This window comes from Phaseolus vulgaris, chromosome 10 (genome assembly GCF_051622355.1).
Source record: "Phaseolus vulgaris cultivar YP4 chromosome 10, ASM5162235v1, whole genome shotgun sequence".
Classification (NCBI taxonomy): domain Eukaryota; kingdom Viridiplantae; phylum Streptophyta; class Magnoliopsida; order Fabales; family Fabaceae; genus Phaseolus; species Phaseolus vulgaris.
This window is the reverse complement of record NC_143507.1, coordinates 44,882,554-44,903,087: the sequence shown is the minus strand read 5'-3', so window position 1 is coordinate 44,903,087 and position 20,534 is coordinate 44,882,554. Positions and strand designations below refer to the sequence as shown.

The 20,534-nt window shown below is 29.5% G+C and overlaps 4 protein-coding genes across 4 annotated transcripts; 1 reads left to right on the top strand and 3 right to left on the bottom strand.

Moving 5' to 3' along the window:
- Positions 1–434: 434 nt before the first annotated feature.
- Positions 435–1,941, top strand: LOC137818128 (protein LURP-one-related 12). The gene is made up of 2 exons (XM_068621364.1): positions 435–788; positions 1,254–1,941. The coding sequence occupies exons 1-2, from the start codon at positions 564–566 to the stop codon at positions 1,689–1,691; spliced, it is 663 nt and encodes a 220-aa protein (XP_068477465.1). The 5' UTR covers positions 435–563; the 3' UTR covers positions 1,692–1,941.
- A 2,934-nt stretch (positions 1,942–4,875) lies between these two features.
- Positions 4,876–6,152, bottom strand: LOC137818604 (mavicyanin). The gene is made up of 2 exons (XM_068622126.2): positions 5,878–6,152; positions 4,876–5,779 (listed from the first exon to the last, which is right to left on the bottom strand). Exons 1-2 carry the CDS (start codon positions 6,071–6,073, stop codon positions 5,433–5,435), a joined length of 543 nt encoding a protein of 180 aa, XP_068478227.1. The 5' UTR covers positions 6,074–6,152; the 3' UTR covers positions 4,876–5,432.
- Positions 6,153–7,401: 1,249 nt separating this feature from the next.
- LOC137819518 (Glycosyl hydrolase superfamily protein) lies at positions 7,402–9,276 on the bottom strand. Its single transcript, XM_068623397.2, has 3 exons — positions 9,121–9,276; positions 7,722–8,755; positions 7,402–7,632 (listed from the first exon to the last, which is right to left on the bottom strand). Exons 1-3 carry the CDS (start codon positions 9,182–9,184, stop codon positions 7,564–7,566), a joined length of 1,167 nt encoding a protein of 388 aa, XP_068479498.1. The 5' UTR covers positions 9,185–9,276; the 3' UTR covers positions 7,402–7,563.
- A 1,707-nt stretch (positions 9,277–10,983) lies between these two features.
- Positions 10,984–14,627, bottom strand: MBD11 (methyl-CPG-binding domain 11). The gene is made up of 2 exons (XM_068621363.2): positions 13,993–14,627; positions 10,984–12,044 (listed from the first exon to the last, which is right to left on the bottom strand). Exons 1-2 carry the CDS (start codon positions 14,071–14,073, stop codon positions 11,259–11,261), a joined length of 867 nt encoding a protein of 288 aa, XP_068477464.1. The 5' UTR covers positions 14,074–14,627; the 3' UTR covers positions 10,984–11,258.
- Positions 14,628–20,534: the final 5,907 nt, after the last annotated feature.

Sequence of the window (20,534 nt, the reverse complement as noted above, 5' to 3'; positions counted from 1 at the left end):
CGAAATATCTTGATAAAATCGACTTATAAGGTGAGATTTAGACCCATGAGTCTTGTAAGAAGTTGCCGAGAGTGTGTGGAAGGTGTTCCGATACCATATTAAGAAGTTGACTTGAAACTTAACTCAATCTTATATAATTAATTTATCCAATGAGATTTGCATGCACTTCTATATCATAAAATGTATTATCCTTGTCTCTAGTACATAGTGGTGTCCACCATTAATAACTTTTTGTTTCTATATCTTAATCAGTGTGTTTGAGATTCGATTAATTAGGTGGGTGAGAGGTTATGATTAGAAAGTAGAAAACAAATAGAAGAATGATGTAGACGGTTGAACAGGAACAACAGAAACACGGAAGCAAATGAAAGCATGATACTTTTGTTGTTGTCCACACATATAAAATACCACGTTAATAGTAGCAGCAGTGAATACTAAAAGAAAAAAACAAAAGCATATGTATGATACATTGATACCTTTCCTTATTCCATTGCAGTTCAATTGTGGTTTGGCAGTATATATAGAAACACGAGATGTGAAAGGTTGAAGGAACAGGAACAAAAATGAGAGAGGAGTTGGTGGTGCAAGAAGGGTACGTTACCAACGAAGAGAGGCACCTCACAGTGCTCAAAACCTCTCTCTTCTTCAACGGCGATGGCTTCGCCGTCTACGATTCCAAGGGTCAACTCGTTTTCCGATTCGACTCCTATGGTCCACGCTCACGCGACAAAGACGAGCTTGTTCTCATGGATCCCGGCGGCCGTTCTCTTCTCACTCTACGCCGGAAGGTACACATTTTTTTCTTTCTCGGTTTAACTTCATAAAACTGATTTATAAGGTGAGATTTTCACTCATTTATATATTAAGAAATTTCATAATTTCTAGTTGATGTAAAATCTTTAGTTGATTATAATCTTGTGTGTGAGACTATATATTATAGATGGTCTAATCAATAGAGAGATTAGTCGATGTGAGATCTCTAGTGGATTCCAATGCATGAAGCTACTAACTCGTGTGTCGAACTATATATATTATAGATAGTCTGATCGATGAGAGATTATGATTAGTCGATTCTAAGACACAAAACTACTAATTCGTGTATGAGACTATATATTATAGATGGTCCGATAATAATATGATAATGGGTGATTTGATAAGTATAACAAACAAATTCGAAATTGTTAATGGAAAACTAGGGTTTGTTTGTTTCCTATTATTTCACAACTGAGAAAGTTTTTTAATTGATTTCACAGAAACCGAGTCTTCATCAACGGTGGGAAGGGTTCAGAGGGGAGAGAAGGGAAGGAGATAGAGCTGTTTTCAGCGTGAAGAGATCGTCGATCATCGGACGGTCGAGGACGAGCGTGGCGGTGGAGGTGTACGATAGGGCGGGTGTGGAGTACCTGATCGAAGGGTGTTTCCCGCAGCGGCGGTGCAAGGTAGTGAATGCGGCGAAGGAAACAGTGGCTGAGATTCGTCGCAAGGTGGACCCCACCACGAGCGTTATGCTGGGGAAGGAAGTGTTTCTGCTTTGCGTAAAGAGTGGTTTTGATGCGGCCTTTGCCATGGGATTGGTGATGGTGCTTGATGAGATGAACGGTGAAGATTACTTTGACGGTAGAATAGAGGAGGCTGTGGTGCACTCCGGCGCAGTGGATCCGCGACCAGTCACGGCGGCGCTTCCCGTCTGAGGGAATTGCGTGTTCGGTGATGCTGACGTTTTACTCACTCATCTCATTGTTTGTTTGTTGGAGTGTTTACCTCTGAAAAGAGTTTTCTCTGTTTTTTTTTTAAATAAAAAAAAATAATAATGATGATGTTGTGGATCTTGTAAATTTTTACATGCAAAGAATACAAACTAATTCCCCTTTGATGCTTTGTTCAATGGTTAATCTTGTAAAAAGTCAAGCTTCAATTTAATAAAACTCTTTTTTCCTTTTTTTTTGCATTTTATTATCATTTTAAAAAAAAAATGTAAGATTACCTATATAGATTGAGCTAAGAAAAATAAAATCTAATTTATTAATATTTAATTTTTTTAAACTTATAACATATGTAGCACATACACTCATACGATACATAAAATCTCTAAAATGTAGGACACGGGACACGAATCTATATATTATATAATTATGAATTATATAAATTGACAATAAAAATTTATGTGCACAAATATGTTTCAAATTATTTTGTTGAGCAGAAAGATGTTTTTCATTACTATTCACATTGATTTGTTTCTTATTTTTATAATCATAATAACAATTTATACAATAAAGCTTGAATTTTTAGAAAATTAATGTAGTTTTCTTTTTTAAAATTGTGTTAAAACCGTACTACAATTGTTAAAAATCTAACAAATATTTTTTGAATTGGACACTTCACGGATACGTATCTTACAGATATCGGACACCGACACACCATTTAAGAGGAGTGCCCGAGTTTCACAACTTACAACACAATGAAAAGTGATATTAAACCTTGGGCTAGTTTGATAACTGTAAGTTATTTTTTTATGTTTCTCATTTTTTGTATTAAGTTGATTTAAACAATAAAAATTAGTTTGTGAGTCAAACAAGATCATGTAACAATGACTTATTTGACTCATAACTAAAAAAATAAAATAAATTGTCTCAATCATACACATGTAGAGATGCAATACAAAAACAAATAAAAATCGAATCAAATTTTAAATAAAAATAAATATATAGAATTAAGAATGTGTATTATATATTAATAAGGTTGAACTAATTTCTTGTGATGTTTTTATATCTTGATGTTTGACTACCTTTTAAATAAAGTATCACCTTTCTAAAAAGTAATCTTAAATAATAGAACTGTAATATTATATTATTCTCTCAATTAAAATAATGTATGTTAAACTTTCAAAGGAGATGTGTAGTTGATACTATTTGATGAAGTTCAAATTTTACAGTTTTTCCTTAGTAAAATAAAATTTGCATCTTTTATATATGTATATAATTTAATTACATTTCTAAATTATTTAAAAATGTATTACTCATATGTATATTTTGGATAGCATGAATGAGCTTAAATAAGAAGAGAAACTACCAGAATCATATTTTTTTATATAAAATTGATTTTTACTTTACTTTTGTTCTTTATTATAAGTTTAATTATAGTATTTGTTTTTATTTAAGTGGTTGTTCTATTAAGAAAGTAAATTTTAAGTTAAATTCAATCTAAATTAACTTATTATATCTTATATTTTGATTCCGAATCTATGATACTTTTATTCAACAAATTATATCGTTCATGTATTAATTATACACTATAAAAATTGTTTTGCACTCCAACAAAAAAGGCCCTACGAGAGATACATGTGGACTTGAAAAAAAAAATCAAACAGATATCTTATTAGAAAATTATTAAAAGTTATAAAATTATGAGTTATTAGTGAACAAAGAAGACAAAATATATTAAAATTATAGAAAAGAATAAAAAAAAACTTAATAAACATTATCAATGAATTGATTTGGTATCATTGGAGTCATTAACTTTTAAATAGAACTTGGAACCATTTTATGTGAGGATCATATGAACTCCTCTTTCTTGAAAATTAAGTTTTAATTTGAAGAATCATATTCTTGTGATGACCATGTTTTGCAATAGGTTTGTAATAAAGACACGTATTCATACTAAAGCAAAAGATAAAAGCACATGATATTAGAAACCACATCCCAAGTATAATACAAATCCATGCATAGTTGCTTTTCTTTTTAAAAAAAATTACAATTTTAAGTTAAAAAAAATTTATAAATATGGGTATGTTTTATTTTAGAGTAGAAGTATGATTTCAAGGTAAAATAATTGAATTCCTCATTTAAGTCTTGTATGACTTTATTTAAAATTAATTTTAAGTTTAATCAAAATTGTCAAAAGTGTCATGATTTTTTTTAATGAAATTGACAAAGTCGTACTCATAGAATATGACTTTTTATGTGAATTTTTTTAAAAAAATTTAAAATCGTATTATAAAATATGACTTTAACTCTAAAATTGTTTATGGTGTAGAGTTAGCAAAACTATTTGGATTATAGAATTTGAAAGGTATTTTCTATAATCAATGTATTTTTTTAATTTACACATTCTCAATTGTAAAATTTGAAAGATATTTCTAAATTCAAAAATTGCTGACGGATTTTATAATTCATAATTCAGATGTATTTTTTTAAAAGAAACACATTCTATATTATAAAATTAAGGTATTTCCAAATTCAAAATACCTTTCAGATTTTTTAATAGAATAGAATAAAGGATATTTTTAATATTTAAGAAATATGGGGTGTCAGAAGAAATTATGGAACTGTGGAAGAAACAACCGATTTTTATTGGGCCATAAAATAAAAGTGCTCATTTTGGGCTTGGTGCCCAAACATACAGTCAAGTGTTACTTTGAGTTGATTTATTTTTCTTTTTTTAAAAAAAATAAATTTTGGTCTTAAATTTAAGAATCAGTCACATCAATTGTTATAAATTTCACTTAAATAAATGTAAAATGAAGTGATGAAAGGACTTATTATCTACTGATTTTTTTTAACATTTAATGTCCTTAGTCTGCAAAAAAAGACGCATTTAATGTAGTTACATTTTTTCTTCCTAAACCATGTAGATGAAGATTTTCTTCTTCCATGCCCTTTTTACTTTTATGTTACAGAAGTGATTTTATACTTTAAATGACTGAGAAATTATCAACAAGCTATATAAAATCTATTCCAATAATTTTTCAAAATAATTTACAACTAAAGTTAGCAAAATCATCATTCAATTCTCATAATACTTTACGAGAAAAATAAATATTCAATAAGATTAAATGGCTTAACTAAGCATTTCTCAACTACCCAAATTAAATTAAACTTTTGACTAATTGAGAATATAGTTTATTGCAAATTACATCAACCATTACTTTTGAGCTAAATTTAGAAAACATAAAAGTTTTTATTGATGAAACTATAATGAATAATACTACAACTCCAACATAGTAAACAAATATTTATTAGTAGGTCACACACATAAATAGTATTAAACCTCCTATGCTCGATGCATTAACACTAAATATTATTAAATATAATCAATTTTTAAAAAAAAAATAATTAATTGTTATATTAAGTAAATTAGATACTATTTCAAAAATTAAAAAAAATATTAATTTATAAATTAATTTTTATTATTGATAAATAGTATTTAAATTGATATTTAATTAGCTATCGAGATTTTTCTATTAAATTTAGAATCTAGATAATTTATCATTAAAATCTTGATAGTTAATTAGATACCAATTTAAATGTTATTTATTAATAATAGAAACTAATTTAAAATTAATAATTTTTTAATCTCTAAAATAATATATAATTTAATTAATATAATAACTAATTACTTTTAGTTTTTAAAATTAAATTTTATTTAATAATTTTTTAATAGTGTGCGTAAAAAAACACAAAAACTAATGAACATATGAAGATGAAGGGAATGGGAGAAGGAGAAAAAGTGGATGCAAGAGACATCGGCGGTGGTGGAGGCGGCGGTGGAGTGGCGGTGGAAGGTGGCACAGCAGAGGCTAGAACGTTAATGGCTAACTTCTGTCCACGTGTACAGTGTTGACCAATGCTACAGATGTAGTAATGTTGACCAGTTCTGTTAAGAGTAACGTTGACCGGACCCGTGTTATAAACTGTACCTATAGGATTACTCGAAGTGCACGATGTGTATGATTCTTCCGACACTTGAACAACGTTATGTTGTGTTGTCTGAAAATTGAAGACTTAAAGAAAACAAAAAATTATTTTGATTGTAGTTTTTCATTGTCTTTTTAGCATGGATAATTAAGGTAAAAAATGGTGGTGTAAATAGAAGACTTACTCAGAATATCTCCAACTGCAAAAGTGTTGTCAGAAGCCCAAGATTGGTATGTGGAGGAATCTTGTGGAGTTGTCCAACCGGTGGCATCTCCAACCACGAACACGCTCTGTGCCTCTGTGTTCTGCACAGACATTAAAAATGGCACCACTGCACTAAGACAGAGACAACTAAACATGTTGTTGATCATCATGTTCATATTTCTTGCAAGATATGTTTTGTTGTGTAAATGGAAGTGAAGAGAAGAGTGGCAAAGGTGGTTGTGTTTGTCTTTTTTGGTTGGAGTGTTTTGAATGGAGAGCCAAGCTATAAATAAAGGGAGAAATCAAAGTGGCAAGTCAAAGATAAACTTGACTTTCATGGAATGTAAAAAAAGGAAAAATATTTTAGGTATTGATATTTATTTTCTTAATCACCAAACCCTAAATCCTAATTTTATAAAATTAAGTTATCACAACTCAAAAGGTAAAGAAGTATAGTTAATTTCTTCATACTCGTTTCAAGTTTAAAGTATCATTTGTACAAATAAGAATCCCTCCGTTTATTTTGGAGGTCGATGTTCCATTATGATTTTGTCTTTAAAATTTATCTTGGTAAGTTGAGGGAAGAGGAAATATATAAACTGCGTTTGATAAGAATACTATCTTAACAAAAATTTGCTGAATTTATTATAACATCCGCCATTTAATAAACATGATATATAATCTCACGCTTCTTATAATTATATTTCAATTGATTTTACTTTCCTTAATGAAATAATTTATAAAACGTTTTTCATGTAATTGGATTCTATTATTTTTAATTTTTAATTTTATTTTTATAATAAATTTTTTACAAAAATAATTTTTCTTTTCATTAAAAAAATTGAAACATGAAAAATTAGAATTATATCTTTAACGTGTGGTTGGTGTGGCCGCACCGATGGAAACGCCACTCTTCGGCCTTAGTCGTTACGCCATACTTTCAAAGTCTTCACATACCAACCACAAACATTTATTTATTTTTCTCATTTTTCTCCCTTTTGCATTTAATTGAAAATGAAAATATGCTTTCACATAATTAATAACATTAAGAAAATGTTTCAAATTTTAAGATTGTCTTTTAATAATAACTGTAGTTTTTTTATGATAATACATTTTTAATGAATTTCGTCAAGTATAATAACTTTGAATCTATAGACTTCAAAATAGTTATAGTTATATGTAATATATTAATTCAGTGATTATAATCTCATCATGATGTAATTCTAAAGGATTAACATAAGTCATTACAATAATATAATATATTTAGAAAATAATTGTTCTGCATGAATATAATATAGTAATAAATAAAAGTTAAAAATTGATATTTATTTGCCCTTTTTATTATCCAATCTAAATTTTGTACAGAGTTATTTTTTTTAAGAAGTATAAATAATAGTAGGGGACAAAATTATTTTTAAAAGAAATAATTGTATAAAAACATGTTAAAATCACTATAATAGTGGGAGAAAACAATATTAATACTTGGTTGGTGAGTGTAAATAATATTAAAGATGAATATATATATATATAAAAAAGGTTAATGAGCTAGACAAGGAAATCAGATACATGGGAATTTCCACAATTTGAATTGCTTTTGAGTTATGAAAATTGTTACATCCAAAGAATTAATCATTGAATTCACTTGTACATTCAATCTTTTGATTGCTTACAATGCAACAAGAAGAAGAAAAGCTGCACAACTAGTAGAAACCATGAAACATAAAGATCCAATACCCTGCAAATGCATAATTGCTGCATCATCAGCATTCACTTTCCACCAATTATGTTCATACTCAGTAATAGAAAGTGTAAGAGGAAGCATACCTTGAAGGAAAGAAAGGTGGAGGTTGCAGAAGAAGTGAGTCCAGTGAAGCCAATATCATATGCAATGCTGCCATCTGGTTTGAACAATCCAAAGTTTCTCTCAGAAGTTGGACCAGGCTTCAAATTCTCGTTGAAGAGAGCAAAAATATAAGCCCTCACAACCATCTTAGGCCTATAAGGGGTGCCCTTTTTCTTGAGCAAGAGCTTTTTCAAGTTCTTATTGTAAGTCTTTGCATTTTTCACTGTTGCACCAGCTTCATTGTCATCCCCACGAGAGGCCCAACCAGTCTCAGAAACAATCACCTCCATCTTCTCAAACCCAACCTTCTCCAAGGCTGCATAAGCTGCATCAATTTGAGCCATGAACATGTTGTCATAGTGCAGCTTTGTCTTGGCATCATAAATCCCTGCATTTTTCTTGAAGAGAGCATAGTTTATGTCAATGTGTTGGGGGTCATTTTTATAGGCCAAAAAGGGGTATGCATTTATGTAGAAAGGAGTGCCAATTTGTGAGAAGAATTGCAAAAGGGGCTTCATGAAAGGGAGCACATCATCCCTAAAAGTGCATGCAGATGGAGGGTAGGAATTTGCAAAAACAGCCTCAGAATGAGGACTTGAAACTTGAATTTGGTGTGCCAGATTGAGCCTAGACAGAGCAGTGTACACATTTTTTGCTGCTGGCAGCAAAACTTGCCACAGCCCCATATCTCCTCCTCCTAGAATTTCATTCCCCACAGCAATGCCACGGATTCTGGTTCCTGGAAGAAACTGCTGAACATTTTCTTTGATCCAATTCATGGCACGATCCTCCCCCTGACTTATGTCTCTCAGAAACTCATTTGGTAGCCCAATAATGATTCCAATCCCTGACCCTTTGAAGGCACTCAGCACTTGATGATCAGCATCATATATTCTGATGTTCCTGATCTTGGAAGCTTTCAGAAGGGTGACCACACTCTCAGGAGAAGGTAGATTGTCTGCAATCCTACCATAGTTTACTCCATATGTACCAGTAAATATTTTATCCCCCACAACTGCACCACACAAGAATATCAAAACATGGTTAAAATTTGAAATCCATGTCATTAAAAAACAATTCATGCATAAAAGTAACATGAACTTTGTTTCCAAGCCAAAGGGTATTGTTGAAACATCATTTCATAAACCGGTTTTATATCTAGTAACTACATGCTGAACAAAACTTTGTGCATGGTATAAAAGAGGAAATAATCTATGCAGAAATAACTACTCTAAAAGTAGTATTTTTTTCATGATTTTGTAATTGGTTCAGTTACTGGTCATGCATGGAAATTAAATTGTAATGAAAGTGTCATTGCAAACTGTTATTAACTATCCAAAATGAAGTGGGAAAAGAGAAAATGAGTTGAGGAAAACACACCATGAGAAAGTGTTACAGAGAAGAAGAGAAGGGAAAGAAAGAAGGAAGTTGAGTAAGAGAACATGGTCTGTAGTGTGAGGATGTTAAGAATGATAGAGCATTCCACTCATGGAAATGATGTGAGTTCCCTATATTATGTAAGTGAATAACGGTGAAGAATTGATAGGCAATCCTTGGGGTGATGCAAAACTTTTCCTCATAAACTAAAGATTCCTAGCTTTTTGACAAAAGATGATCACAAAAATATCTGAACAAGATTCTTAGCCTTAAACAAAAGATGACTGAAATATAAAACAAGAATATGTTTTCAGGGACTTAGAATATATTCTTCCTTTCACCACCCTTTAACTCTCCTTAAAGTATACCTTTTTCACAATTTTGATCAACTCAATGTGTCTGCAGCGTTGCTACACACCAAGGATGTGTAAATTGGTCATCAATACCTTTCGTGCCCTCATGCTTGGGGTCACACTTCACAACACTGCCCATGCACAACATCTCAATGTTTGATCCTATTTGGAAAATCATTAATCCATTAATTAAATCAATGTTCATTCGTTTGATTCAAGTTTTACATAAAGAGATAGGTTTGAAGTCTATTTTTTAATATGATATTAAAGTTATTTAAAGTTTATTTGAGTGAAAGTTTGTTGAACTAATAAGATCTTCTATTACCAGATTATTCATAAACAAATTATAAAGTTGAGGTAGGTTTAAATTACACTTCATAATAGACTCAAAACATTTCATATCTACTAAATATTTCATATATTATATAAGTGCGTGCAAACTTCACTTTATAAGACGGTTTTAAAAAATTGAGTTAAATCTAAAGTTTACTTCTTAATATGTTATTAAAGTCATTTAGAATTTATCTTATTAGGTCATCCGTTATAGAGTCGCTATTGAACCACCATTAAATATATAGTTTATGCACGAGCTGACGAACCTCATCTTATCTAGATTTATAAGATTAAATTATATTTAAAGTTCACTTTTTAATATAAATAAAATAAATTAATTACTTACTTAAATTAATCTAACCCTCAATTAGAATTAGAGTTCATAAAATAAATTTAAGGAGTGGCCTGAACTGTCAGAAATTTTATCCATTGGAATATAGTTTATTTTTTTCATTTATTTTAAGGAACCAACCCCCAACTACCTGGGCCATTGGTTGTGCAGAAAAAGCACAGAAATTACATTCCCAAACTCCTTGGAGGTTCAGATGTGGATAACCCTCTGACATCAATATGGTACAACAGGTCATTTAGGATTTGTTTATGAAAATTCATATTTTTATACGTTTGAAACCTAACCTTTTAAAACTTCTTTTTTTACTACACGTAAGAAAATTTATAATTTATTATAATAATAAACCTTGTATCGAAAATGACCTAAAACATATAATAAAGCATTATTTATTATAATGCGTCACCTATTTCATGTAAAAAATTATTAAGCATTGAAAATATCTAACACTATTATTATGAAATCAATGCTCTCTTCTGACAAATTTTGAAATGAATAAGACAAGCAATTATAGGCGTCTAGAAATCAGGTTTTTTTAGTGCTCAAAAGTTTATCATTTTACCCACGCGAAGCACGTGTTTATTTTAATAATAATTCTTCTAATTTAAAAAATATTTGTAAAACTTCTTATTCTAACACAATATAAAAAAATATATATTAATTTTCTAAAAATTTAAAATTATAGGATAAAAATAAAAATAAAATATTTTTAAATCAGTCATAAAAAGAAAACATTTTTCTCCTACTAAAAAAACATCTCTAACATACTCAAATTCGTTTCTACCCTTTCAATCAGTAGCTGAAAAAGATTATTGAAAAGAGGCCAAGAAATGTAAAAGTCAAAAACATTTAATTCCTAACACAAATGTGTGCAAAAGCCTACAAGGATCGTTCATAACTTGGTTATGGAAACCCAAAAGATCTAGTCTAGGACGCGTTTGTGTTCATCCTAATTACAACCAAATCTGAAGAAACAGTACAAAACTACAATAATAATCCAGGAGCTCATAAAACAGCTACACCAACTTAAATACCATTACAAAAGTCACCACCTATGTTTAAGCACCTTAAACTACAAGATGAAGAAGATCAATGCAGATACACTTTCACTGAGCACAGCTCCAAATAACCTGTCCATTGTCCACCATTTTATTTACTTGCTCCTCTGCTTGAATGCTGTTCTTTCCATCACTTACTGGGATTTCTCTGCTATTGTTCGTCTCCTCCACATTTGGGTTCAGGTTCACTTTCTCAGCTCCTCCATTTGCATCAGGAATCACAGCATCTTCTATCTCTTGCTTACTGTCATCCACTGTCCCATTTGCTTTTCCTGGTGCAATTCCCTCTTGGGGTGTTTCAATGACCTCCTCCTGCTCCTCAGGCTTTTCAGTGACCTTCTCCTCCTCCTCTTGGGGTTTTTCAGTGATCTCCTCAGTATTCAAAGCTATTTTCTCCTCTGACTCAGCCAACAATGCTTCTTCTCCTCCCTCAGGCTTTTCAGCTGTTGCCTTTTGCACTTCAGCATTACTCTTCTTGATCTCCTCTGCATCAGTCTTTTCTTGCTTGTTGTTATCAGTTTCATCCGGATCTGGTTTGGATTCTTCAGCAGCGGGTTCGTTTTCTTTGTTGTCCTTCCTTGAACCGAATGATTTTCGGGATCTTTTCCTTGGAGGCTCAGTCTCTGCCGTTGGGCTCGATTTCACCTTCTCACTAATCCTTGCTGACCGCCTAGGGGTCTCACCGGTTCCCCAGTCAAACTCCGAGATGGCAGGATTCCCAGGATGTGCCTTAAGGTACTGCTCCAACTGCTTCTTGGAAGTGATCTCTTCCCCAGTAGGAGCTATGAACACAATCTCACTTTTCCTTGGTGTTCCTACTTTCTTAGGGAAGAACTGCAGAGTGGAACCAAAGTAAGCATCACAATGCAACTTCCATACAGTACAGATATTACAAGCAACCCCTCTATACCAATAAGGTCAGAGTTCCACAGAGAAACATCTGCATTATATAGATCTTTGCATAATAATAGCTTATAAAACAAAAAGCAGAAAGGATATAATGGGGTTCAAGAAACATGTACACTGCATAGATCATTGTATAATAATAGCTTATTGTAGGATTATGGGCTGAGTCCATCAGAACTTATGGGCATATCATTCCTGATCACGACATTTATGGGAGGTGAAGAATTCATGATAATTGACAGATACGCAGGATTAGAGTTACTACAATTTTATGTGATGAGGAAACGGAAAGAAAACCCTTGCATAAAGGGCATAGGAGGCCGATCGGCAACACACAACACTCTAGGACTAGAAACCACTGGTTCTGGCTTAACTGCATGTTCTGGTTGAGAGACATCCCTCCTGGCTAGAACACTTATAAAAAAAGCAGAAGGTTCTGATGACCAATAAATGACTAAGACTCGTTCACAAAAAAATGCTCGTTCTAGAATAGGTCAGTTAGTGCGTGTCTGGTAAAAGGTTTGAGAAAGGAAAATTGCATCTCTGGTGAAAGCAACTCCATGCAGCTACCACATCTTTTAATGGATCGATATGAAAACACGAGATTTCACAAAAACAGGCATATATTTACCTCAAAAATTCACTTTTTATTAGTAGCTTCAGTTCACATAAGGATCTAAAATGAATCAATCAATATTGTTCCTAAAGAGTTCAAGAGTTTCCATAGCATGTTGTTTGAAATATTTCAGATAGGGAAAATTGCACTTCAGAATCCGGAAAGACAGACATATCTATGCATTTAATAAGGAAGGAATGGTGCAGCAATGGAATAGAATCAACACCAAAATTTTATGAATCACATAACATACCGAAAAACCCAAAAGCCACAAATAATGTTAGCAAAAGCACAGATTTAAAGACAACCACAAATCCATGGAAACATGACATGATACCAGATAAAAAGAGACATGGTCTTCTACTTTTACATGAGATGCCCAGAATCTTCTAGTATCTCAGGAAATTTGGGCAGGGATCACAATGAAAGAAAGCAGCAGATTGCAAAGGCATTAAAACTAAAAAGAAGAAAGAAAAATTGAACAAAGAAACAGGATCTGAACTCAGTGTTACCACAATGAAATTAGAAAAACAAAAAAACTGTTGTAACAAGGTTAGCCCTTTGGGGAAAACCCTAAAAACCCAATTAAGCACAGAATTCTTCAAAACATTGACACTGCAAAAAAAAATTAACAGCAGAATTTGAATTGAACAAAATTGACCATAATCACAACCCATTTCCTGAAAACTCTAGAAACAAAATTCAGCACCGAATTCTTCCAAATCCAAACAATTCCACACAAAAAATTAAAACACCAGGTTTTTTCTCAGCAACAAAGGTACCATTTTAATCCCTTCGGGAAACCCTAGAAACAAAACTCAGCACCAAATTCTCACTAGAGAAAAAAAAACACCAGACTTTCTGGTAAAGGCACCATCATCAGAAGGTCACCCCTCTCCAGAAAACCCTAGAAACAAAAATTCACACTGAATTCTTCCAACTGTTTACACCAACACAAAAACATTAAAACCATTTTCCCCCCAAGGTCATTCCTTTCTGAAAAACCCACAAAACAAAAATCAGCACCGAATTCTTTGAACCATTCAAACTGAAAGAAAATAACAAAAACATAACATGTAACAAAAACATGTAATAAGACTATAACATCGGTAACAACCAAAAGCCATGGAAATTGGAAGCTTACATATATCTGTTTCAAATAAGAAAAATAGAGAATAAATCAAAACACAGAGTGGAAAATAAATTAAAATAAATCAGAGACAGAGAGAGAGAGAGAAAGAGAAAGGAATGAGAAGAGACCAGTTTCTTCCAAGCAGAAGGAGCTGAAAGCTCAACTGATAGAACCTCATCTTTGCCTGCACTTTGCGGTTCGCTCTCCATTCAGCTTCTCACACTCTCTTTGCCAACTACCTGCTATTCTCTGCAATCCCAACTGCAACCAAACAAAAATTTACAAAAAAAAAAGAGTACATAAAGCGTCGAATTAGGATATGGTTCTCTCTGTTCCCCTTTCTCTCTCAAACTGTCATCAAATTCAATTCCAGATAGGGCTTTCCTAAACTCACCCACCCCTCTCAAACCTCCTCCCTCACCCTCCAATCAAATCTCCCCAAACACACTTCCCTCTCAATTAACATCCTTATCCATTCGCACATTCCATCATCTTCACCTTCACACAAACGACACGTGCCCGTCAACTAACTTGTTCCAGCGCAAACTTCAACTCATCAAATCCCTCACTTCCTAAACCATTACATCTACCCATTTCAAATTAAAGCACACATTTTTACGCGTGAATTAAAAAAATTGTTTCTTATTTTTCAAAGTAAAATAATATTGAAAAAAGGGTGTGGTAAAAAAGTTAAAAAGTTAAAAAAAAAATTGAACTTTGAACATGTGGAGAGTGGTAGGTGTCGTCACAGGTGAAAAGTTAGGGTTAATGGATAACCTTGTCTTGTCTTTTGTTTTAACCAGATTTAAATGTGTGGTTGGAGTCCGAAACTCACCGACATTACCTTCAAATTCAAATTCAAATTCTTCTAACACTTTATTTCTTTCATGCATTTCTTCTTTTTTACTTAAATAATAAAATAATAATAATTCTGGATCACGTTCTGCTCCCACTTCTTAACCTTTAACCAAAATCAAATGTTTATTTCGAGTCCAAGACCCACCTACCAATACATTAATTATATTATTAATTATATTAGTAATTACATTATGAATGACATTATGAATTATATTATTAATTACATTATGAATGACATTATGAATTACTTTATGAATTATATTATTAATTATATTATTAATTATATTATTAATTACATTATGAATTACTTTATGAATTATATTATTAATTATATTATTAATTATATTATTAATTACATTATGAATTACATTATGAATTATATTATTATTAATTATATTATTAATTTTTCATTAATATTTATATTTTTTTATTATTGTAATAAAATAAAAACTTAATATGATATTATTTTAATATATATATTACATAAATATTTTCTGATTTTACCCTTATTTAATATATCTCATTTTATTAGTATAAGGTAGTATTTTGTCAATTTATATGAATTATTTAAAAAATAAAATTATTGTTTAATTTTTAAATTAGTATGAAGCTCAGACATTCCTCTTAAATAACGTGTCCGTGTCGAACACACGTATCTGACACTGATAATTGTACGACACTCGTAGGACGAATATCGGTAAAATGTCTAATTCAAAAAATATTTGTTGAATTTATAACAGTTTTAGCACAAGTCTAATACAATTTTAAAAAGAAAAATACTTTAATTTTCTAAAAATTCAAACTTATTGGATAAATTTTTATTATGATTATAAAAATGAGAAACAAATCATTTTGAACCATAAAAAACATTTTTCTGCTAAAAAGAACTGAAACATATTTAGTACACATAAATATTAATTGTCAATTTATATAATTCATCATTATATAATATATAGATGTGTGTCTCCGTATCCTACATTTTAGATATTATACGTATCTATGTGTACATATCGTATCAGTGTCCGTGTCAGTGTCTATGCTACATAGATTAATATTAATGGACAATTTTTATATGCAAACTACCTTCCTAACTCTTCCCTTAATTACTTATTCTAAGGCAAAAACAATAACAGAAAGAAATAACATACTCTCACCCTCATTTGGTTCCCACACCAAATCTTACATATTAAATAAAATCCTCCATTTGCAATCACTTTCTCCATCCATTTTAGGCAACTTTATTATTTGGTAAAGTCATTATTCTTTATATCTACCATCAAGTCAATCTTAACCTTAATGTGAATATCCTCACACCCTCCGATCTCAAAACTATCAGTGAAGGAAGAGAAAAAAACTTGAAGAAGAGAAACTCAAATCAAAGAAGAAGTATAAAGAGATTGACTAATCAATTCATCATTTTTTTTTTACATGTTATTCTCTACTTTTCAATTTCGACTCTGTGTATATGTTACTTTGAAATTGTTGAATAGAAAAGGAAAATGTAGATACACATACGCAACCACGACTGTTTTTTCCGCTAGTGAATATAATATCAATCTATAATCTATAATTTGTATCATTTTAACATTTAAGTAATTGTTCTTTTAAATTATTTATTTACTCAAAAAAATTACATACCTAATAAAAATTTATTTGTAATAATATTATAAAGGTTATTTATTTTTTAATTATTTTTATGAATTTTTTATAATTTAATAATATTTGTATTTTAGTATTTATTGTAATAATAAATGTTTTTTTTATTTAAGAAAAGGAAAACACACATATGATGAATTCATGTGTTTCTAATAGTAATAAATAAACTATGTTTTACTAAAAAAACACATAGACTATGTTTTATACATATACTGTATTTTTTTTTATAAACATAGTGTGTGTATGCTGATAAAAAAAAAGTGTATGTGTATATTAGCATTGTCTTTAAATCATTCAGGTTTAAACTTTCACGATTAGGTGAAAAGTTGAGAAAATTAATAATTATTATTTTTTACATAGAGAACAACGGAAAAAACAAAAGAACTTGATACATAATAATATTGTTTTAAATTGTTCTGTAAGTATTATTTTCTTCTAAAAATATCCAGAAGGTGTAAAAAAATGTTATCACGAAAACATGCTACTAATATATTGATTTATCTTGAAAGCACTTATGGTGGCATAAAATAATAGATAAATATTAAAGGTTTTTGAGGAGTTTTCTTGAACTACAAATTAATAAATAAAATAATTATTATCTAGTACTTATATAGATAAATATAAATATAACATAATCACTTATATATATGGTAGGTATATATATTTGTTAGATCATAAAAACATCTGTTATAATAAAATTTGAAAATTGTGCATGTCAACATCAAACGAATAAGAAATCAAAGCAATAAATTGATATATTAACCTGAATTTGTATCAAGAAAGGAACTTGAACTTGACATATATATCAATATTTTTAAATTCTACAAATTGTTAAAAATAGTATACATAAAATAAGTCGTGAACAAGTGAAATAATTAATATCCATTAATAATATGAATATTATTCACATGTAATTATACATATAGTTTGTAATCACCTTAATACCATTTTAATATGGTTATAATTATTTTAATATAGTTATAAATTCTATATCGGTTTTTATGACAAAAACAAACATACGTTATCATCCTCTTAAATCTAAAACTATAAATACAATCACAAAAAAGTTTTGGACTCATCTTTTAACTTAATATTCAATTGTTATTTGAGGCATTGGATTTTCACTACCGCTCTTGTTTTTGCTTCATCCAACATTACTCTTGGAAGTTCATTACAAGAAAAACATGAAATAGAAACCAATTTTAGAAATCAGAAATAATTAGTTGTTATAGTAACTAAATTAGAGACAATTTTAGAAATTAAAAAAAAATGGTTTTTAAATTAGTTTCTATTATTGCTAAATGGTTTCTAAGTTGGTATCTAATTAGCAACTAAGGTTTTAACTACCAATTAGAAACCATTTAACAATAATAAAAACTAATTTAGAAACTCAAGAATTTGTAGTCTTTAAAATGGTCTCTAATTTAGTTCCTATAACAACTAATTATTTTTTATCACTAAAAATTACTTTTTATTTCATGATTTTCTTGTAGTGGTCATTTCCTCTAAGACGAAACGCTTCCTTACAAATTCAATTTGACATCTCACAGCTTCAACAAATCGCATAACCTCATTTATCTTCGGTACAAAAACAATATCGTGAGTTATTATGCACTATTTTGACTTCAACATAAAAGAGTTTACTTAAACCTAAAAGAGTCTATCTAATAATTCTTTAAAATAAAAATCAATCATTATGAACAAAAAATTTACCAACAAAGACTAATCAACATATTTTTTTTTGTTTTTTTTTTATTGACAAAGACTAATCAACGTAAAATCCGGGAAAAAAAAAACATATTTCCATCACACTAAGAATTATAAAGTTTACAATTAGCACATTTTTTTAGTAAAGCCAAGAACAAAGTGGTTAAAATCCTCAAAATTCGTCCCTCAAACTTTGCATTCTAAATTATCATCTACCCAGTTTGCACTCTCCAACGCATAGTTCACAGCTTCAGTGGAATTATCCATGTTTGATAAAAAAAATATTATTTTAAAATATAGTATTTGACCTAGTTTAAATCATTAAAAAACATCATTGGTCATTAACGTAACACTAAAGTTACTTTAAGATGTAACTTGAAGATGTAGTAGATATTATGTATCTTTCAACGACTATGAATTAGGTAATAACAATAATAACTGGAAGTTAAGGATTTGTAATTTCTTTAAGATTTATCGATGTCATCATAAATGAGTTTAATGTTAAACTAGATTATTCAAATTTTAAGGCAAATTAAATTTTCAAGTAGACACACAAATCAATATTTTTCTCAAAGATTTTGTTTCACATTTAACTATACACTTAGAATAACATTCTAATTGTTTATACAAATCAAGGTTTTTATAAAGATTTTGTCAAAAACACACTTTGTATTCAATTTTACAAGTAGGTAGGTTGTTAATCTATATGCATTACAAACTAACTTTCTTTTCTTCATGAGTAAATTTTGTACAAGATATATTATATTATCTGATTTTTGTTTAAGAGATTTTTAAATATTGGATGTTATAGTTTTAGAATATTACTTTTTTACAAAGGAAATATACATAGGAAAAGAAAAATCTCAAAAAGTGTATGAACTTCAATTTTAATATTAAACAAGAGGCTTTAAAGTTGAAAAAAAAGTTACACAGAAAAATAATTAAATAGAAACCAATTTTAGAGATAAAAAATAATTAGTTGTTATACTGACTAAATTAGAGATAATTTTAAAGACTAAAAAAATATTAGTTTCTAAATTAGTTTCTATTAGTGATAAATAGTTTCTAAATTGGTATTTAATTAGCTACCAAGGTTTTAACTACCAATTATTTATATTCTAAATTTGATAGCAAAAACCTTGATAGCTAATTAGATAAATTATTTATCAATAATAGAAACTAATTTAAAAACCAATAATTTTTTTAGTTTTTAAAATGGTCTCTAATTTAGTCACTATAGCAACTAATTATTTTTTGTCTTTAAAATTGATTTCTATTTAATGATTTTTTTGTAGTGATAATTTTATCTTTTAAGTTTAAAGATGTTAGATCTTTTGGAGATTCACCGAGAATATCTAACATCAATGATAATGAGATGTGAGATAATCTATATAAGAGATGTGACATTACTTCCTATGTATCCAAAACCATAATGGGTTTGTGGATTTTATTTCTTATATAATGTTCAACATTATCATTTATACTTAATATGAAACTCAGACTCGCACTTAGATTCTTAATAACTAACATCACTTCTTACCTAAAAACTTAAAAAAATAAGTTTGTGAGTCTTATTCTTTATATATTACTCAATAATATCATTTATTTCTAATATGAGACTCAGACTCACACTTAAATTTTTAACAATCTTCCCTTCAAGTGTAAGTCCCTTCCATATTGATACACTCCCTCTCAAAGTTGACCTTTACTTGTACCATCTTAAAGCAAAATCAACAATAATGAGACACGAGAGAATTTCACATAAGGACTTACACCACCTTCAACACAAAAAGAAACCTGAGGTTTCAAATAAGGCTTTACGTTGGAACTCATGTCAATCCCTTAAATAAGTTTTACTCAAGTTTTATTATTATTGAATCACTTTTGTGAATTGTCTTTAAAAGATCCATCTGAAGATCATTTATTCTCAGATCATTAATAATTCTCAATTTGCTTGAATCGTTTATATTGAATTGATTAGATTGCAAATTGGATTTGGAGTTGAATGATTATATTGTTTTGAATTAATATTAGTTTTATTTTATAATTTGGATTGAATGTTGTTACGATGATGGATGTTAAAAAAACTATTGTATTTAACTTGCATTTTGGGTTTATAAAAATTAATTTAAATATGCTTTAAACAAATTTAAGAACTTGGTATTTTGATGTGGAGTAAAATTGATATGAAAATAACTTAGAGTTGAATTTTTGGATTGTAGTTCTAGTATAGCTCTAGTATTGAATTGATCCCTGAAACGATAAAAAAAAAATATCAAAATTAAGTTTTGATGTAGTAATTTTTCTCTTAGATATCTAAATGACTCTCAAGCTATAAAAAACAATAATAAATATATTTGATTACAATTATTTAATACGAAATGTTTTAATAAATTGGTTTATTTTATTTATTTGATCATTTAATAAGACATGATAAATGAAAGTATAT